General features: G+C 35.2%; 2 protein-coding genes across 11 annotated transcripts in view; one reads left to right on the top strand and one right to left on the bottom strand.

Annotated features, from left to right (window-relative positions):
• The window catches only part of LOC136025179 (uncharacterized), a 187732-nt gene that overhangs the window by 95227 nt on the left and 70986 nt on the right, over window positions 1-21519 (bottom strand). For 5 of the 9 annotated variants that reach the window (XR_010617034.1, XM_065700956.1, XM_065700957.1 and 2 more), the window contains exons 1-2: window positions 18869-19004; window positions 11078-11507 (exon numbers count right to left, since the gene is read on the bottom strand). Coding sequence is in view for 8 of the 9 variants with exons in the window: in XM_065700956.1 (XP_065557028.1) it covers window positions 11078-11434 (357 nt within the window). In the remaining variant the exon portion in view is untranslated. Of the gene's footprint in view, window positions 1-11077; window positions 11508-18868; window positions 19101-21519 lie in introns of those variants that run through there. The other 4 variants (XM_065700953.1, XM_065700955.1, XM_065700954.1 and 1 more) reach the window with 2 other exon arrangements.
• LOC136025181 (probable methyltransferase-like protein 24) overlaps window positions 19339-21519 on the top strand; it is an 83194-nt gene continuing 81013 nt past the window's right edge. Inside the window, exon 1 of one of the 2 annotated variants that reach the window (XM_065700960.1) lies at window positions 19339-19476. In XM_065700960.1, coding sequence (XP_065557032.1) covers window positions 19459-19476 — 18 coding nt within the window. In that variant the 5' untranslated portion in view covers window positions 19339-19458. Of the gene's footprint in view, window positions 19477-21089; window positions 21123-21519 lie in introns of those variants that run through there. The other variant, XM_065700959.1, reaches the window with a different exon arrangement.

The following is a 21519-nucleotide window of genomic DNA, read 5'->3' as shown; positions in this document are numbered from 1 at the left end:
GATGTATTTGCAGCTCACGAACGGGTGATCAGATCTTAATGAAATTTGATATTTAGGAGGATCTTGTGCTTCAGAGCTCTTGTTTTAAAGTCCGACCAGATCTGGTAACACAGGGGGAGTTGGAGGGGGAACTGGAAATCTTGAAAAACGTGAAAATTGAGGTATCTTTATTTTACGAATGGGTGATCGGATCTTAATGAAACTTGATATATAAAAAGGTTTTATGTCTCATATGCTCCATTTTCAATTTGAATCGGATCTGGGGACATAGGAGGTTGGAGAGGGGGAACAGAAATCTCGGAAAACGCTTAGAGCGGAGAGATCGGGATGACACTTGATGGAAGAATAAGCACAAGTCCTAGATACGTAATTGGCATAAGCGGAATGAATTTGCTCTCTTTGAGGGAGTTGTGGGGTAATTCGAAAAAATTAGCAAAAATTGAGGTATTTTTAACTTAAGACCAGATTACCAGATCTTAATGAAATTTGATATTTAGAAGGAATTCATGTTTCAGAGCTCTTATTTTAAATCCCGACCAAATCTGGTAACATTGTGGGGAGTTGGAGGGGGGAACCAGAAATCTTGAAAAACGCTTAGAGCGGAGAGATGGATGAAACTTGGTGAGTAGAATAAGCAAATGTTGTAGATACGTGATAGGACGATGAAAATATGTAGGCGGGTCAGGGACCTGCACAAATTGACTTGATAAAGTTGTTTTCCGTGATTCAACCCTCTGGGGGGCTGAAGGGAGTGGAAAAATTAGAAAAAATGATGTATTTTTAACTTACGATTGGGTGGTCGGATCTTAATGAATTTTGATATTTAGAAGAATCTTGTGTCTTAGAGCTCCTATTTAAAATGCTGACCGGCATTAAGCCTCTGATTTTCCTTTTAAATCAATCTATTGATTCTTAGGATTTTGCTATAGCTCATACCATATGAGCTTTGGGCTCTTGGCTCTTCCAACTTCGTCACAAGTGCCATATGAGCTCATAGCTCTTGTTTTTTTTTAAAAAAAGGTTCCGCATCATGCATGCATCCCACTAAAGCTCATTATGAGCTGAATGTACGATAAATGCCCGTGACTTGGATTTAAAGTCAGGGGGTTGTCAAATAGGCTAGTAAAATTGTGGTGAGTTATGGAAGCAAAAAAAAAAATATGAAAAAATATTGAAAAGAGCAATCACATGAGATGAAAGGGGGAATAAGGTCCCTTCAACTACAGATTTAATTAGGAAATTAACGTCACAACTTGAATATTTTGTACCATAGAAATAAATGACTGGATTTCCAGAGTTTAGGAAATGGTTGGTAAGTATTTTATTTTGGGAATCAGCGAGGTAAATGTCTATAGCTAGAATCTATAAAAGGAACAATTATCGATGATAGGGTGTATAAGACAAAAAAGGTGCCTTATTAACGAGTCCGGGATTTTTAGCCCGCTTAGTGACTTTTTGGCTACTAAATTGATTTTTATTTGCTTGAGATTCTAGGAGAATTTAAGCTCTATGATAACAGTTAGCCAAACCATGGTCATTAAGAAGTGTTAGTGGTCTTTTCAACTAATCTGCTATTTCCTACAAGCCACATAGCGACTTTTTGTTTCTAAAGTAATAATATTAATTTTTGCTTTATTTGTGCATGAGCTTTTTGTTTTCAGTAAAGCACTAGATTTGTCTAATCCTACAAATTTAGAGATGTATCAGCAGTCTGTTGTTTTACACCAATTTTTTAGAAAAATTTTACATAAGGTTGGAAGCATAACTTTCGTTCTCTTTAAGTTTCATTTTCACTATTTACTTTCATCAGTATGAGTTTAGCATCTGAACTAAAAGGAACTAGTTATGAACCTAATCGGATTATTTTTGTACTGTACTGTGTTAGATTTCGTAATTAACTTGCGGATTTAATTGTGAGGGATTGATCACCACGTGCAAAGTGAGTTATTATTTATCATTGTGTATAATTGAATATATTGGTGTTATCGCTGATTAAAAACTGTCATGTTTACTTTTGGTCAAGTAACCTTGAATTAAAACTGATTAACAGTTCGTGAAACTGCAGTGTCTCGTCGGTATAAATGACGGGAAAAAAGCCCCTAAGGCTACCACCTGAAAAGAATACTCCCACTGAAACCCTTAGCCAGTCGCCATTCCAACCTGCCTCTAAAACTCTTCCTAGAACTCCTCCAACTACGCAATCCAAAACAGTTAGCCACTTGTCAGGAATTCAGGCCTTAGCCGCAACTAACTCTAAGGAAAGAGGTGAGACGCCTGGCAAAAATAGGAAAAAGGATGAAACTTGTTCGCCAGTAATAGTGCAACCCCTCTCTTCAACTGTCCCAGAAACTAGTGCTAACGATTACCCCAATTATTATGCTGTCTTAATCAAGAAAACCAATGGCCAACCCTTTTCAAAAGACCGAATAATGCAAATTAGAAAACCTATCTTTCTGATCACCAAGGTAAACTTTGAACTTGTTTTCAAGCAGGACGAGTCTATTGATATTTACTTTACGTCTTCTCAGGCGGTAGACCATGTGCTGTCTAAATCCAAAGAAATAATTCTTGATGGCTCAAAAATTTTAGCCACAAAAAAAGATGTGGAAAAGTTAAAAAAGTATGTGCTGTATGGTGTTGATACCAGTGTAAAAGTAGAGGAAATACAAACTGAATTAATAGATTATTCAGGCCTTCTCATCAATCCTTCAACTGCTATAAAGCTAAGTTTAAACAAAGAAGGTTTTCTTCACTCAAGCCGTTCAATCCTCATATCCTGCAAAGTTGAGCTAAGTAGAGAAATATTCTTGTACGATTGGTCCCTTTTTTACAAGATTTATAAGCCCAAGCCCCTACAATGCTCCACTTGTCTGGCCCATGGCCACAGCAAAACAGTCTCATCCGTCTTGCCTTAAGTCCGGGAAAACAGGCCACGCAATTAGCGAATGCCTTGAGTCAAACCGTAACCGTAAGGGACACACAGCCCTCCGAAAACAATCTTGCCCGGCTCACCAAAAGCGAGTCGTAATCCTTAGAACATCTGATAAAATGAACCTACCCTACTCAGTTGTAGCTACAAGAATCCCTTGGCAATCCGCACCCCATCGGCCCAGTAGAAGCCAAGCAACATTTGCTGTAGAAGATGCAAAGACAGTATCTTTTCCAAAAGATTCAAATAATGTACACACTCAAGGTTCTAGTTAGGCCCCCCATCCCTTACCTAAGTTTACTTCAACATCCTCCCCTCCAAAAGATTCATCTAAAAGTAGCCAAAAATGGCAAAGGCTTGCAACTTATCTCACCTTCAGTCACTTAATTGAGGTTAGTAATGAAGCTGAGGAAACCAAAAATATTCTCAAGAAGAAGGCTATCACTAAACTCCTGGGTGATGACATCTTACAAACAGCTATAACTCAATTGTCCTCAATGAAAAAGGACATAGATTCCACATCAAAGCTAGTTAAGCCTTTAGACTTAACTGCAAATCAAATTAAAACAGGCTCTGACAATGCCACAACCCCCAAGACGGTAGTCGGTGCCACTGCCCTAGTCAAAGGCAAGAAATCTAAGAAAAAAAACGGCAAACTTTCGATCCCAGTCCAAAATTACCACCAATGATGTTTCTTTGGCTGAAGAAGACTTCCAATATTCTAATCAAGGAAATGATGAAACTTAGACAACAATGGATATTTAAATGTGTACTATACAAGATTTTATGTTTCTCAAATGTTTATCACTGTGCAATAGTGTTTTTTTAACTATTACGATGAACAAAACAATTTGCCCACCAGCCCCTTAGCTAGCCCCGATAGTCCTTTAAACCAAATTAACTGTGAATACCTCGACACTTTTGAATTTGTGAAAAATGTGAAACCTAAGCTAATGGAAGAGACCAAACTTAACGTAATTTGCTTTAACATCAAAAGTATACGGGATAAGTGGGCTAAATTTAAAGACTTAATTTTAATTAATGGTTACTGCCCTTTCGACGTAATTGGAATAACGGAAACGTGGCTTTCAGAAATTGATGATAATAATGAATTTTCCCTTCCTTGCTTTCAAGCTATTTATATTGAAAAAAAATTAACCAAGTCCTCTGGTGACATTTCTCTTTACATCTGGTCAAGTCTGAAATTCACCAGGCTGTTAGACTGGGAATCCTTATTCTCGCAACCTATAAATAATAGATGTATTTATTTAATAATCGTACACATAAATGTTGACGAGAATTCTTTTATTTTTTCATTATTTTATAAGGCCCCCTCATGTCTAACCCCTTTCTTTTGTAATCTGTTTGATGATTTTTCTAGTTTTATTAATTTACCACAAAAGAAGGCAATAGGTTTTGTGGACTGCAATTGTAATTTACTAAATGTTAGCAATAATAGTGATTGTGACACCTCTTTGAAACATACACCTCAAGTAGTCTTCTTCCCACAATCATTTTTCTTACTAGAGTTGATCCTATGAGGTCTACAGTTACTGTAATTGATAACATTTTTGTATCCATTTCCCTGGGAAACCACCTGTCCTCCAAAATAATATTTTCTGACCTGTCAGATCACTTTCCAATCTATCTCTCCCTACCCTCCCTACCAGCTGCTCAACCCTCTAGAACTAATACTCCTACATATGATAGAATATATAATACTGTGAATGTGAACCGGTTCACGGATCGTTTGAAATCCTCCGACTGGTCCAGGGTTTTGGATTGTCAGGATGCTAATTCAGCCACAAATGGTTTTCCACAAGGACTGAGTGATCTTATCAGTTCAACCTTTCCAGTTCGTAAATCAAACCAAAAAACTACCCATATACGCCCCCGGTTGTCTAATAGCCTGATAATCTCTTCATACCGAAAAATGACCTATATAAGTTAGCTTGCAAAACCAGTAACGATATTGACCTGACTAATTATAAAAAATACAAAAACTTATATACCAAACTCGTCCGGGAAGCAAAAAATTATAATTATTCAAAAATCTCTCATTGCGAAGGGAACTTGCAAAGAATTTGGTCCACAATAAGTGAAATTCTTTCAAAAAAAAGAATTCAAGATCTGCATCTATTAAACCTTAAGGACATCAGTGGCAAATTAATTGAACAAATTTCAGTACCGGATGCTTTTAATAATTATTTCACTAGTATTCCAAATGCTAACTCCTGTTTCTTCTTCCAGTCAGTACACCCTAGCAAGAATCCTGGATCCATGTTTTTCTCCCCAACTGATCGTAAAGAGGTGCTTCAAGTTATCAAATGTGTCTCTAATTGTAGTAAACCTGACTTCCTTAGCATAAGTAATAAGCTTTTTAGGACCGTATCTTCCTATATTTGTGAGCCCATTGTGCACATAGCAAACCTGTCTATGACCAATGGAGTCTCCCCAGAAATATTTAAATCAGCATTGTTATCCCGATTCATAAAAAAGGCGATCCGTCTGAGATAAGTAATTATCGTCCAATCTCACTTCTCCCACTTATATCTAAAGGGCTCGAGAGAATTATATTCCGACGTCTTTCTCCCTTTTTATTTGGGATTCATTCTTCAGATTCGTTGATTTTTCCTCATCAATATGGCTTCTGTTCCAAATTTTCAACTCCTCATGCACTAATAGACGCCACCAAGTTTATACGCTCCAAACTTGACCTTAAAAATACTGTATTGGGCTAATTTCTGGATTTTTCTAAGGCCTTTGACATGGTTGATCACAGTGTTTTATTAAGTAAACTCAACAGCTTAGGGATTCGTGGAGTTCCTTTCTCATGGTTTGGCTCTTATCTCTCTGGTAGAGTACAGAGTGTAAGTCTGGGCGGGGTGACTTCACATCCCCTACCTGTCAGGAGGGGCGTCTCACGGGACTCTGCTCTTGGTCCAATACTTTTTCTCCTTTATAATAATGAATTGGTTATGGACCTGGGTCTATCAGTGCACCCAGTACTTTTTGCTGACGATAGCAACTTTTTCATCACCGGTCCTAATTTACCATCCGTCGTCGCCTCTACTCAAACCCTTTTGAATAGATTACAGGAGTAGTGTCTCGTTAACTGCATGACCATTAACAGCAAGAAAAGTCAGGTTGTATTATTTCGAACCCCTTATAAAAAAATGAAGCTCAGCAAACACTTGGCCTAAAATATCTCCTCCCGCAGATCGAGGTTGATAAGTTTCTTGGTGTCCACATAGACTACTCCCTATCATTGGCAACAAATGTGTCCTACATCAGAGCCATAATGCCCCGACTATATCCCACCCAGGACTTGTACTCCGATTTTGGTATTGTCCCTTTTGAGCAAATCATCAAAAAATTCAATCTATCCCTTGCATACTCTGCTTACCATAAAAATCTTCCTCCCCAATTATTATCTTATTTTAATAGTAATAATTGTTAAGGCCTCTGTCTCCGTTCATCCAACCATTCCTTCATTGTCCCTAAGTGTGTCTCTATTTCCACCCAGCGATCTCCCATCGATAAATCTATACTTCAATGGAATATAATACCCTCCAGTGTCGAGCTATCCACAAATTTTCGCACGCTGTATAACAATGTAATAAAATTTAGAAATTATAATTCTCTAAATTCTTATTCAATTTGCTTTAATTACCCATGCTTTCTCTTTTTTTACTCTCTTCTTCATTTTTCAATTTTTTGTTGTTATGGTCCTCAACTAGTTCACTTCCAGGACCTTTATTATTATTGGTGTTATGTTTTTCTTATTTGAATAAATAATTTGAATCAACAAAAGTTTTTATATCTTTGAAAGCCGTGCCATCGTGTCAGTATATTTTTTTTTTAAACCAGAACACATTATTTAGGCTTTTTCGATACTTTTAAACTCCGTGGCTATAAAATATATTTTTAAATTATATTATTTTGGTCCTATATTGGCCAAATTTGCCGTTTTGTTGCAGAGAATGGCGGTAAGAAACATTTTACTGCGACAAAGTCTCTTTTATTGTTTAAAAGTGTAATAGAAGACATTTTCGTTCTAATGAGCATTTTTTTTCATATGATATCCCATTCAATGCGGTCTTCCTTAGGAAAAAATAAACAGAAGTAACGAATTAATTAGACAAGTAGTATGCTAGTAACAAATACAAGCACAGCCGTATCTCAGTGTACTAATGGAAATACAAATCCCCCATATCCCTTCAACAAATAAAAGCGCAGCCCTATCCCAAAAAGCTGTTGGAGCTGCTAGTCCCTCGTAACCAGCTAAAAATTTCCACGAGATTTAATATTTTTCCCGAAACAATATATTCTCGGTAACACCATTCAAATGATACAAACATTCCGATGCTGTTATCTCAATGTCCGGTTGATGAGGAAATTTTTGGAACCATTATTATTTGTAATTTCGTTTGCCAAGTATGTTTTTTAATAATTGTAGTGAGTTTGACGTGACATGATGTCTAATAAACGAAGTTCTGATATAGATTCTAATATACAATAGCTAGAGATCTTTTTGTACTATAATGGTATCAAGCCGATTGTTGATTATTGATGGCTGATAATTGATTATGACTACAACCGGTCAGGTATCATTAGTGCAATGTAATGAGCCTCAGCACATTTATTTTCCATTACCAGGCTTGCGCATGAGTTTGGGTCCCATTAGTCCTATCCAAGACCCAATTCCCCCACCAGGGCCCCAATGCTCCTCCTCAACTTTTTGCCCCCAAACCATTTTTTCAACTTTTTTCCATATTTTAAATCACATTACAGCTCTCAGAAATACCTTCTAAGGAAACCAACATATTGTTTCTGGGACATTTGTCAACTGATATTAAGCGTCATAATATCATTACAAGTTATTTGCATAATCGATTTTTTCAATTGGAGTTGGATTTTCGGTAAATGCTGTCTGTGATTTGTTTCCAGATACCTTTCTTTAACATCATTCCAAGAATAAGCAAGCCGGTTTCCAAGAAATTGAGAATTTCAAGAAGGATGCGTTACCTGGTAACGCGTAATCATTCATGCTGTTGATGAAGCAATACAATAAATACAAGCAGGCCTTCTTAGGCCTGTTCTTAGAAATACATTCTAGGCAATCAATGTGTTGTTTCTGGGACGTTGGCCAACTGGTGTTAAGCGTCACTACATCGTGACAAGTTATTTACGCTAACAATGTCTAATTTCGATAAACGGTAAATGCAATCAGTGATTCGTTTCAAGGAACGTTGTTTGGCATCATTCCGAGAATATCCATAACACGCTCACTTGAGATGCTTGCTGGACAGACATATTCTTTTAATAGTTAAGAAAACTTATTTCGATCTCTAAATCTGAAATGACAACCGAGCAGGTATTATTTTTGTAATGTAGTGGTCATGAGCACTGATTATTGACTTTCGATACTGATTACTGATTATCAATTATTGATAATTGATTATTGGTTATTGATTATTGATTTCATTATTGATTTTTTTTTTTAACCTAGAATTTTGGGGACTTAGAATTATTTTTGTACTTAGAATTCTTTTGAACATATAATTTGCCACATGCTAGAAAGTAGCTTGAATCAAGGAATGCACCCTGAGTATCGAAAATTATTAAGAAATTACTTATGCTACTTGGTACTTAGTAAATTCCAAGTCTTTTAATTGGTGACTGAACATCAAAAATTCATGAAAAAACCCTTTTGTATAGAAAAAACTCAGCTACTTGATAAATTCCAAGTCTTTGAAAGATTAATGAAAAACCACTTTTGCATATGACAAACTGAAATGCTTGATAAATTACAAATGTTTTAATTGGTAACTAACTATCAAGAATTAATAAAAAAAGTTACTTTTGCATAAAACAAACTAAGTTACTTGGTAAATTCGAAGTCTTTTAGTTGGTGACTGATATCAAAAATTAATAAAAAATCCCTTTTGCATAGCAAAAAATCAGCTACTTGGTAAATTGCAAGTCCTTTGATTGGTGACTAAGTATCAAATATTAATCAATAAGCAGTTTTGCATAGAACCAACTCAGCTACTTGGTCAATTCAAAATCTTTTAATTGGTGACTGAGTATTAAAATTAACAAAAAAGTCCTTTTTCATTGAGCAAATTCAGGTACTTGGTAAATTCCATGTCTTTTAATTGTTGAGTGAGTATTAACAATTGATAAAAAGCACATTTGCATAGAATAAACTCGGCTACTTAGTAAATTCGAAATATTTTAATTGAAATGAGTATCAAGAATTAATAACAAAGTACTTTTGCATAGAACAAATTCAGCTACTTGGTCAATTCCATGTTTTTTAGTTGATGAATGATTATCAAAATTAAAAAAAAATACTTTTGCAGTGAACAAGTTCAGCTACTTGGTAAAATCTAAGTCTTTTAATTGTTGACTTTTATGGATAAGTGCTTTTTTTTATTAATTTTTGATACTCAGTCAGCAATTAAAAGAATTTGAATTTACCAAGTAAATGAGATTGTTCAATGCGAAAGTACTTTTTTATTAAATTTTGACATTCAGTCACCATTTAAAAGACTTTGAATTTACCTTGTAGCTGAGTTTGTTCTATACAAAAGTGCGTTTTTACTAATTTCGATACATTTACTCCTTTGTATAAGATTTATGTATATCGTTTCTTATTTAAAAAAGTCAAGTCAGATACTCGGTACCAGTTAAAAGACTTGAAATTTACCAAGTAGCTAAGTTTGTTCTATACACAATTACTTTTTATTAATTTTTGATACTCAAGGTGCATTCGTTGATTCAATCTTCTTTCTAGCCATGTAACATCCTCTAAGTTCAAAAAATTCTAGGCTCCAAAACATCAACAAGAAAGTCCATTATCAATCAATATCAACAAACAATAATCAAAAATTAATAATTGATAATTAGTAGCCATTAATCAATAACCAATAATCGATTATCAATAATTGATAATTAGTAATCAGTATCTATAATCAATAATCCGTGCTCAGGACCATTACATTATAAAAATGATACCTGCCTGGTTGTAGTCACTACAGTTTTAGAGATTGAAATGTTTCATTAACCATCAAAAGAATATGTCTGTCCAGAAAGCATCTAAAATCACCGTATTATGCATATTCTCGGAATGATGCCAAAGTTGATACCTGCAAACAAATCACTGATTGCATTTACCAAGGATCCAACTCCAATTAAAAATCGATTGCACAATTAACTTGTTATTATATTGTTACGGTTAACATCAGTTAGCCAGCGTCCCACAAACAATACATTGATTTCCTTAGAATATATTTCTAAGGACTTTAATTTGGTTATACACAAAAAAGTTGAAAGAAAAACATGAGTGGGGGGGGTATTGAAACTTTGGAGGGGGACCGGCGGCCCTGGTTGTGGGCATTGGTTTCTCGGATTGGTATAGGGAACCTAAACTCACGTGCAAGCCCGGTAATGGAAAACCGATATATTCAGGGGAACTACATTATAATAATGATACCTGGCCGGTTTTAGTCATAATCTGTTATCAATAATCAATTATCGGGTTGATATCATTATAGTACAAAAACATCCCTATCAATTGTTTATTAGAATCCATATCAAAACTTTGTTTATTAGACATCATGTCACTTCAAACTCACTTCAATTATTTAATAACATACTTGGCAAAGTAAGCTCAGATAATAATGTTCCAGAAATTTCCTTATCAACCGGAAATTGAGATATCACTATGGGCCTGTTTGTATCATTTGGATGGTTTCACCGATAATATATTGTTTCCGGAAAATGTTAAATCTCGTAGAAGTTTTTAGCTGGTTACGAGGGATAGCAGCCAAATAGCCCATTGGGATAGGGCTTCGCTTATATTTGTTGAAGGGATATGAGGGATTTGGAAACTACTTTAGTACACCGTGGTATGGCTGCGCTTGCATTTGTTACTATTATACTAATTTGACATATACGCAGAAATTTATCTAGAGCAGTAGCAAAAGATTAATAAACATTCTGGCTCCCTCTCATAATAGAAACATGTTGGATATTAATATAAAAATTGATTTGTTTAATTTATTTAATGTTTAGAACTGTTTTTTCTTAGACTTTAGCTTACAATAAACGAGTTAAAAAAGTCAACAAGGTCTGTCATACCTTTATATTGGTAAATTTTGAATTGAGTTTCAGAATTAAATCCGTATAACTTCTAGGAATTGTACTATTTAGATCCGTAAAGACATGAAATAATAGTTGGCCACCTTCACAATGTTTGTATATACTCTTTGTGATGTTGCTCAGCCTATCAAATATATTTGGATGACGCTCTGTGAGTTGTCCTGTTAGAGCTATGTGAACTATGTTTGTCCTTGATACTTGTAGGAATTCGACATGGTTACTATCTGGGCCAGATATTTTGAGCAACACTAGACACAAAATAAAAATTATCAGGATCAAAACAAAAATCTTCCGTATGCCTGATAGTAATCTCAACGAGCCAATGTTTAACTTCATTTTTGTTGTCCTGGAACTTTTCAGACCAAACGGTATTGTCACAACTCAATCCAAGGAGACACATACAAACGCACTGAAAAGAAGAATTTTAAGATGAATGAGGATAAAAATAATGTGCATAGATTAAAAAACCTTGCCCCGAGGTCTATGGGGATTGATACCTACATGTACATAATTATTTGACCTTTCAATTTTACTGAACAAGTTGGCTATCTTAAAAGAGGGAAAATTTTGAACATCAGAATATCAGAATGTACATAAGCAAATGGCAAATACTAGGTGCCGGATATTTTAAAGTTCACAATAAAAAATAAATAAAAAAAACATATTCGGATCTGTTAAGAAAATTTCGGTAAAAGCAAGCTTAAGTACTTCTCTACCAAAATCGGTGGTCAAAATCTATGTTTTCCATTTTATAGCTTATGCTCAAAGAAGAAATGCTGTGTCAGAAGTTTTAATAATTTTGAGGGGACACTGTTAGCATTTCTAACCTTTCCATAGAAACATTTTATTTACTTTTTTTGAATGTAAATTAAACAAAAACCTATGATGATAACTAAAAACATGTTAAGTAGTCAATTGTTAATATAAAACACAAAATATTTTACAGCCAGCATTGTGTGTCAAATATTCATTTGTTTCATAAAACAACAATTTTATGTGTTGGTAATACTTACTATGCATCAAATGAGCGCTCTTTTAGTCTAGCAAATGATTGAAAAAAAAGTGGCTTAACTCCTAATAAATTACGAAATAAATGGAATAGCTGACTTCCGATACTGAAAATAACGTTTATTCCAAATGAAAAACGTGCCACTTTAGCTGTCTCTGGAAGCTGTTTGGTCAGGGAGAGGGTAGGGAGCTGCAAAATTCAAAAACTTTAAATTCTAAAACTTGGTTTTAAAATGGTATTTCCTAACAGTAAAACAGTAAAAAACAATTTATTTTAGGTTTTGGCATCATAACTGGCATCTCTTCTTCACTTTCTACTGTCAGCTATTTAGTTACCCCCCAAAGGTTATTAAGGAACCAACATGTTCTTGTGCGTGGCCTCTTCTGAACTAAACACATAATTAAAAAGGGTATTATACTGTTTGATTCCCTATTGAACACCGTTTCCAAATATAACGGAACTTTGATTTTTATGGTTTGCATTATTTTTTTGTATTTCATTCTCATCGACAGCTGGTTCATGATGCTAAACAATGCCAATTTGAAAACAAAAAATCAGCGAAGTTTGATATATAGTCAACGGCTATATTTAACCCCAATTATGAGAGGAGGCTGGGACATAGTTGTTATTGTAGCTAACATTATGTTTGGAAACGGTGTTCAATGGGAGAAGGAGGAGTTCTACTCTTTCTTTATTATAGTGTTACTTCAGAAGAGGCCAGGAAAGAAGGTGTCATCCAAGTACTACTACTACTAACATCACCTCACCATAGTACGAAATCGACTGTGGCAAACACACCTACGCAGTCTCTTCCTCAATTCTAATCTATCCAAATTATCCCTCTTCAAACCCCCCAAGACTTTTAATTACTCTTGAAACTTTCCTTACGATACCCCCCCCCCTTCAGGGACGACCTGCTTCTCATTTGGCCCTAGATAGTGGGCCGATAATGGCGATCTTAAGGTATTTGTCACCCTTCATCCTCAAAACACATCATAGCCATTTTAACCTTTCTGTCATTAAACCCCTATAGAATCGGATTGAACCATATTTTTTGTACAACTTACTGTTCGAGATACGGTCATTCAGTCGGGTGCCCAAAGCAATCCGTTGACAATTTTTCTGACAAAACATCTAGTAAATCCTCCTCCGTCTTTTGGGGCGCCCACCCTTTAGAACTGTACTGGATCACTGTCATCCCTGTAACTTCGAATATTCTAATCTTGGTTCGCAGACTAATCTCCTATTCTTCCAAACTTCTTCCCACTTTGAAAAAACAATCTGAGCCTGTGATTTACATAAGCGAATAGGATGAAATCGTGCTAAAACTCGTGGCCAAGGCAAACATGGTGGTGGCTGTGAATCGGCTTGTTTCGATTTTCAGCTGAACAAACATGTCTAACAGCACCAGGTATAACTCTTACTGGAATAAGTCCAGTAAGAGTAATTTGATAATTGATAGATGATATGATATAGAATTTATTAGGAAATATGGCAATTGGTGGTGAATTAAGGTTTTATGATTAGTTGGTTTGACCCAAAAATCTACCCCTTTCGTCACAGACTCGACCCCCCTCCCCTAGACGGGAAGTTGTACACGTCCATGTCCTGGAGTCTATCAGTGTCATAACCAGACAAAAGGCAGGTACCCTTCCCAAATTTCAGCTTCAAATTAACTCTAAAGACTGTTAGATGGTCTTTACTTTTAAAATTCGATACTAGCACTCTTACATACCGCAGTGTCCTGCATCGATAATAAAAAATAAAATTGGCTGTTTTGCCATCATATGAGTACCATGATAACTTATGGGGTAACTTATGACCAAAAATCATATAGGTTACAGCCAAATTTTGGTACCCACCGGAAGCACCATATTTTGAAAATAAAGAGGCCATGAGTTTTTTTTTTGTTATTTTTTCTAATGAAGATTTTAAAAATCCAAAATTTAGGTCAATTTAGTTTTTTTATTTTTGTTAAACACCAAGGAACCTTATTTCTCAAGATTAAAGGGGGGACAAAAATTTTAGAAGAGCAATAGTTCTCCTGTCCCCTCCTCCTACCCGTATTTTAATGGTATAATGAAATATCATCAGTGTCCAACGAGTTGGGCTTGCACCTTTTAAATAACATATCATACGGGAGACACTGTAATAGGAATAACACTGGCCCACACCAGCACTATATCTAACATTTACTTAATAATATAAAGAGCTTTCGGTAATTTTTTCCGTTCATATAATTGACTTACCAATAAAGTGAAAATACCACTCGATGCCTTTTTTTATGTTCTTTACGAATATGGTAATCGGTTCTACCGCAAATTTTGAGTCTGTACTTTTTGAGCTCTTAAAATGACGAATTTTCAATTAAAGTATGAGTTATTGGTCGTTTTCGACAAAATAATACTGTTTTCTCGGCACTTTTTTCTTGGTCCTTTTCAACAAAATAATATTACATTTTCTCAGTGCAAAAATTATTTGTAATAAGGTTAGTTTGGGTTAGGTTAGGTCAAAAAGTGCTTAAATTGGTATTTGCAGTAGAAGCAATTATTATATTCGCAAAGAATATAGAAGAAGGCATCGAGTGGTATGTTCACTTTATTAGTAAGTCAATTTTATGAACTGCGAAAATTTAGCGAGCTCTTTCTGGCTAATCTTGGAAAAAATAGAGGAATTGTTAGAGACGCGCCTTGCCAAAGGAACATTACAATTACGACACATTCTTCTTAATTTTGCACTATTTACAACACTGTTTCATTGAGACTCAGGAAAACCGAAACAACCAAACCATGCTGATACTGGTAAAGCCGTATTTTGAAGGCAAATTTTGTTTTTTGTCAAATATTGAATGTAGTGTCAGACATTGGCCTACCACAAGAAGCCTGAATATGAAGCCATAACTTTATATGATTTTTCAGTTAGACGCTAGTTATAGTTTAGCGTAAAGACTGGGGAATTGAGAAAGATGGTAGATCCCCTCCTCCGTTATTAAACGTGATGCATTGCGTTAGTTAATATTTATAATTGTGCCTTTTATTTCGATTTGAGAAAAAAACAAATAAAAAGAAATAGGGCAAACTTTTGTACATAGTTTATGGATGTATCTGGGTGGGGGTGGGTTGTAGGTACCAGAGGGCTATATGAGGGGGAATAGGGATGGAATAGCGGCAGCAGTAGTTATTTATATTTTGAAAGGACATTGAATGGAGAGTCGAACAGTATATTTTTTAGCAAGATTTCTATCAAACAGTTCGTGGTAACGAACTGAAGTAAGGAGCGACCCGGCACAATAGTAACCAAAACTCATTGAATTTTGATATCAATAGCTACATCAAAAGAATCGCACTTTAATGCTGATTTTAAATATATAAGTTTCATCAAGTTTAGTCTTACCCATCAAAAGTTACATCAAAAGTCAGATTCAGCGTATCAGAGAACCCTACTGTAGAAGTTTCAAGCTCCTATCTACAAAAATATGGAATTATGTATTTTTTGCCAGAAGACAAATCACGGGTGCGTGTTTATTTGTTTATTTTTTTTTTGTTTTGTTTTTCCCACGGGTCATCGTATCAACCAAGTGGTCCTAGAATGTCGCAAGAGGGCTCATTCTAACGGAAATGAAAAGTTCTAGTGCCCTTTTTAAGTGACCAAAAAAATTAGAGGGCATCTAGGCCCCCTGCCACGCTCATTTTTCTCCCAAAGTCAACGGATCAAAATTTTGAGATAGCCATTGTGTTCAGCGTAGTCAAAAACCATAATAACTATGTCTTTGGGGATGACTTACTCCCCCACAATCCCTGGGGGAGGGGCTGCAAGTTACAAACTTTGACCGGTGTTTACATATAGTAATGGTTATTGGGAAGTGTACAGACGTTTTCAGGGGGGATTTCATTTTGTTTGGGGGTGGGGCTGAGGGGAGGGGGCTATATTGGAGGATCTTTCCTTGGAGGAATCTGTCATGGGGAAAGAAAAATTCAATGAAAAGGGCGCAGGATTTTCTAGCATTACTATAAGAAAACAATGAAAAATAAACTTGAAGACGTTTTTTCAAATGAAAGGAAGGAGTAGCATTGAAACTTAAAACGAACAGTGATTATTACGCATATGAGGGGTTCTAAAAATACTTTAGCATAAAGAGCGAGGTATTTAGGAGGAGTAAATACCTCGCTCTTTATGCTAAAGTATTTTTAGTAATTTCAACTATTTATTCTACGGCCTTTCTGATTCAGGGGTCATTCTTAAAGAATTGGGACAAAACTTACGATTTAGTGTAAAGAGCGAGGTATTAACGAGGGTACAAACCCCCTCGTATACATAACAAAAATATAAGATTATGAAAGTTTGTTACGTAATTTAATTCTTAAGTTACGTATATTTTTTACTAATAAAAACATTCGTTAAAAATTAAAAGTTCTAGTTGCCTTTTTAAGTAACCGAAAAATTGGAGGGCAACTAGACCTCCTTCTCCACCCCTTATTTCTCAAAATTGTCTGATCAAAACTAAGAGAAAGCCATTTAGCCAAAAAAAGAATTCATATACAAATTTCATTTTAATAATTTATGTGCGGAGAGCCAAAACCAAACATGCATTAATTCAAAAACGTTCAGAAATTAAATAAAAAAAAAACAAATTTTTTAGCTGAAAGTAAGGAGCAACATTAAAACTTAAAACGAACAGAAATTACTCCGTACATGAAATGGGCTGTCCCCTCCGCAATCCCTCGCTCTTTACGCTAAAGTTTGACTCTTTGTCACAATTCTACTTTTCAAAACAATTAAAAGCTTTAGCGTAAAGAGCGAGGGATTGCGGAGGGGACAACCCATTTCATATACGGAGTAATTTATGTTCGTTTTAAGTTTTAATGTTGCTCATTACTTTCAGCTAAAAAAATTAGTTTTTTTTATATTTAATCTTATAAGTAACCTTAGTCTGTAAATTTAACTTTAAGATTTTGCCAGAAACACAATAAGATTCCACAAACGAGCAGCATTTCTGTTTGAAATTAAAACTTAAAACGAACAGAAATTACTTCGTATATGAAAGGGGCTGCTTCCTCATCAGCAACCCGCTCTTTACGCTAAAGTTTGACTCTTTCTCTCAACTCTTCTTTTTAAAACAGTAAAAAACTTTAGCGTAAAGAGCGCGGCGTTGATGAGGAAGCAGCCCCTTTCATATACGAAGTAATTTCTGTTCGTTTTAAGTTTTAATGTCGCTCCTTACTTTCAATTAAAAAAGTTGTTTTTTTTATTTAATTTCTGAACGTTTTTGAATCAATGCATGTTTTGATTTTGGCTCTCCGCAGAGAAATAATTATAACGAAATTTGTATATTTTTTTTGGGGGGGGGGGGCTAAATGGCTTTCTCATAATTTTGAGAAAAAAAGAGCGGGGGAGGAAGCCTAGTTGCCCTCCAATTTTTTGGTTAATAAAAAAGGCAACTAGAACTTTTAATTTTTTACGAATCTTTTTATTAGTAAAAGATATACGTAACTTACAAACTAGCTTACGTAAAGAATTTTTTATTCTCATGTTTTTATTACACATATGAGAGGGTTCGCCCCCTCGTCAGAACCTCTCTCTTTACACTAAATCTTAAATTTTGGCCCAATTCATTAAGAATGACCCCTGAATCACAAAAGCCGTAGAATAAATAGTTGACATTACTAAAAATACATTAGCGTAAAGAGCGAGGTATTAGGAGGAGTTGAGCCCCTTATATGGGTAATAATTTCTGTTCGTTTTAAGTTTTAATGCTGCTCCTTACTTCCAGCTGAAAAAACCTTTTTCGTATTTATTTTTTCATTATTTTTTTTTAAAAATAATGCTAGTAAATCCTGCGCTCCCTTCATGGAAATTTTCTTCCCCCATGACATATTCCTCGATTGAAAGTTCCCCCAGTATATCCCCCTCTTTTCAACCCCTCCCCCCCCCAACCAAAAAATCCTCCTGAAAACACCTGTACACTTCCCAATAACCATTAATATATGTAAGCACTGGTCAAAGTTTGTAAATTGTAGCCCCTCCCACGGGAACTGTGGAGGAGTAAGTCATCCCCAAAGACATAGTTATAAGGTTTTTCGACTATGCTGAATAAAATGGCTATCTCAGAATTTTGATCCATTGACTTTGGGAAAATAATTAGCGTGGGAGGGGGCCTAGGTGCCCTCCAATTTTTTGGTCACTTAAAAAGGGCACTAGAACTTTTCATTTCCGTTAGAATGAGCCCTCTCGCAACATTCTAGGACAACTGGGTCGATACGATCACCCCTGGAAAAAAAAAAAAAAAAAAAAAAAAAAAAAAAAAAAAAAAAAAAAAAAAAAAAAAAAAAAAAACACGCATCCGTGATCTGCCTTCTGGCAAAAAATACAAAATTCCACATTTTTGTAGATAGGAGCTTGAAACTTTTACAGTAGGGTTCTCTGATACGCTGAATCTGATGGTGTAATTTTCGTTAAGATACTATGACTTTTATGGGTGTTTCCCCTATTTTCTAAAATCACACAAATTTTCTCAGGCTCGTAACCTTTGGTGCGTAAGACTAAACTTGATGAAACTTATATATTTAAAATCAGTATTAATGCGATTCTTTTGATGTAGCTATTGGTATCAAAATTCCATTTTTTAGAGTTTTGGTTTCTATTGAGCCGGGTCGCTCCTTACTACAGTTCGTTACCAGGAACTGTTTGATTTGAAGGCTAAATGTTAATTTTGAAGAGCAAATTTGAAACAAAATCGAATTTATTATCATGTTTATACTCACGAATTCTGAACTGAGCACGCCAAAGGTATTAAAAGATGATTTCATCCAAATGTACGAATCACACTGTTTTCAAATTTAACAGAAAGTAAAATTAACTTACAGGCTAAGCAACTGATCTCTTGGACATACTTTACATCGTCAACTTTAGTAGCACCTTTTCCGGTCATTGCTCTTTAAGTTGGAATCAGTGAGGAAAAAGAGATGGAAAGAAATAGAAAAACTTGAATGTAAAACCGGCTTACATTAAATAGCTGTCCTTTATACCTGGTGCTGTTAGACATGTTTGTTCAGCTGAAAATCGAAACAAGCCGATTCACAGCCACCACCATGTTTGCCTTGGCCACGAGTTTTAGCACGATTTCATCCTATTCGCTTATGTAAATCACAGGCTCAGATTGTTTTTTCAAAGTGGGAAGAAGTTTGGAAGAATAGGAGATTAGTCTGCGAACCAAGATTAGAATATTCGAAGTTACAGGGATGACAGTGATCCAGTACAGTTCTAAAGGGTGGGCGCCCCAAAAGACGGAGGAGGATTTACTAGATGTTTTGTCAGAAAAATTGTCAACGGATTGCTTTGGGCACCCGACTGAATGACCGTATCTCGAACAGTAAGCTGTACGAAAAATATGGTTCAATCCGATTCTATAGGGCTTTAATGACAGAAAGGTTAAAATGGCTAGGATGTGTTTTGAGGATGAAGGGTGACAAATACCTTAAGATCGCCATTATCGGCCCACTATCTAGGGCCAAATGAGAAGCAGGTCGTCCCTGAAGGGGGGGGGTATCGTAAGGAAAGTTTCAAGAGTAATTAAAAGTCTTGGGGGGTTTAAAGAGGGATAATTTGGATAGATTAGAATTGAGGAAGAGATTGCGTAGGTGTGTTTGCCACAGTCGATTCCGTACTATGGTGAGGTAATGTTAGTAGTAATAGTACTTGGATGACACCTTCTTGCCTGGCCTCTTCTGAAGTAACACTATAATAAAGAAAGAGTAGAACTCCTCGTTCCCCCATTGAACGCCGTTTCCAAACATAATGTTAGCTACAATAACAACTATGTCCCAGCCTCCTCCCATAATTGGGGTTAAATATAGCCGTTGACTATATATGAAACTTCGCTGATTTTTTGTTTTCAAATTGGCATTGTTTAGCATCATGAACCAGCTGTCGATGAGAAAGAAATACAAAAAAATAATGCAAACCATAAAAATCAAAGTTCCGTTATATTTGGAAACGGTGTTCAATAGGGAATCAAATAGTATAATACCCTTTTTAATTATGTGTTTAGTTCAGAAGAGACCACGCACAAGAACATGCTGGTTCCTTAATAACCTTTGGGGGGTAACTAAATAGCTGACAGTAGAAAGAGGGAAAATTTTGAACATCAGAATATCAGAATGTACATAAGCAAATGGCAAATACTAGGTGCCGGATATTTTAAAGTTCACAATAAAAAAATAAATAAAAAAAAACATATTCGGATCAGTTAAGAAAATTTCGGTAAAAGCAAGCTTAAGTACTTCTCTACCAAAATCGGTGGTCAAAATCTATGTTTTCCATTTTATAGCTTATGCTCAAAGAAGAAATGCTGTGTCAGAAGTTTTAATAATTTTGAGGGGACACTGTTAGCATTTCTAACCTTTCCATAGAAACATTTTATTTACTTTTTTTGAATGTAAATTAAACAAAAACCTATGATGATAACTAAAAACATGTTAAGTAGTCAATTGTTAATATAAAACACAAAATATTTTACAGCCAGCATTGTGTGTCAAATATTCATTTGTTTCATAAAACAACAATTTTATGTGTTGGTAATACTTACTATGCATCAAATGAGCGCTCTTTTAGTCTAGCAAATGATTGAAAAAAAGTGGCTTAACTCCTAATAAATTACGAAATAAATGGAATAGCTGACTTCCGATACTGAAAATAACGTTTATTCCAAATGAAAAGCGTGCCACTTTAGCTGTCTCTGGAAGCTGTTTGGTCAGGGAGAGGGTAGGGAGCTGCAAAATTCAAAAACTTTAAATTCTAAAACTTGGTTTTAAAATGGTATTTCCTAACAGTAAAACAGTAAAAAACAATTTATTTTAGGTTTTGGCATCATAACTGGCATCTCTTCTTCACTATGGCGGTAGAGGGCTGAAAACGTGACAAGAAACCAGTCATTTTGACGATGTTCGAATATAGAAAAATTGCTGACAGCATATGCTGGAAACCTGTCAGGATTTAAGGATGGTTACTTGTTTTCCGGTAACCTCTCAGAATTAAATAATTGTTCTTTATCTTGCTAAAAAAATAAATAAAAAAATTTCCAATTGAAAAGCATGTTCATAAGCTTACTGCGGTAGACTAATAATCTAATTCGATAAAACGGTTGAATTTTATTTCTCAGGAACGAGGACATTTCTTAGGAATTAACGTTTTTCGAAAAAAAAATGTTTCGAAGAAAGTAAAAGACCAAATTAAAACCTAATACGATTAAAATTAAAGTCATATAATAAATTAAGCTTTTAATGAACGCAATGTATTATGAATAACCACAAAAAACCCGAAATAAATCGGTAGTATAATGAATAATCAGATAAATATAAAAGTCACGACGACGATTGAGAAGATGTTGCAGAAAATTGGAATAAATGTAAGACAA

The sequence above is a fragment of the Artemia franciscana genome, chromosome 3, assembly GCF_032884065.1.
Source record: "Artemia franciscana chromosome 3, ASM3288406v1, whole genome shotgun sequence".
Lineage (NCBI taxonomy): Eukaryota > Metazoa > Arthropoda > Branchiopoda > Anostraca > Artemiidae > Artemia > Artemia franciscana.
The sequence above is the reverse complement of the archived record's forward strand: the minus strand, read 5'-3'. Positions and strand labels throughout refer to the sequence as shown.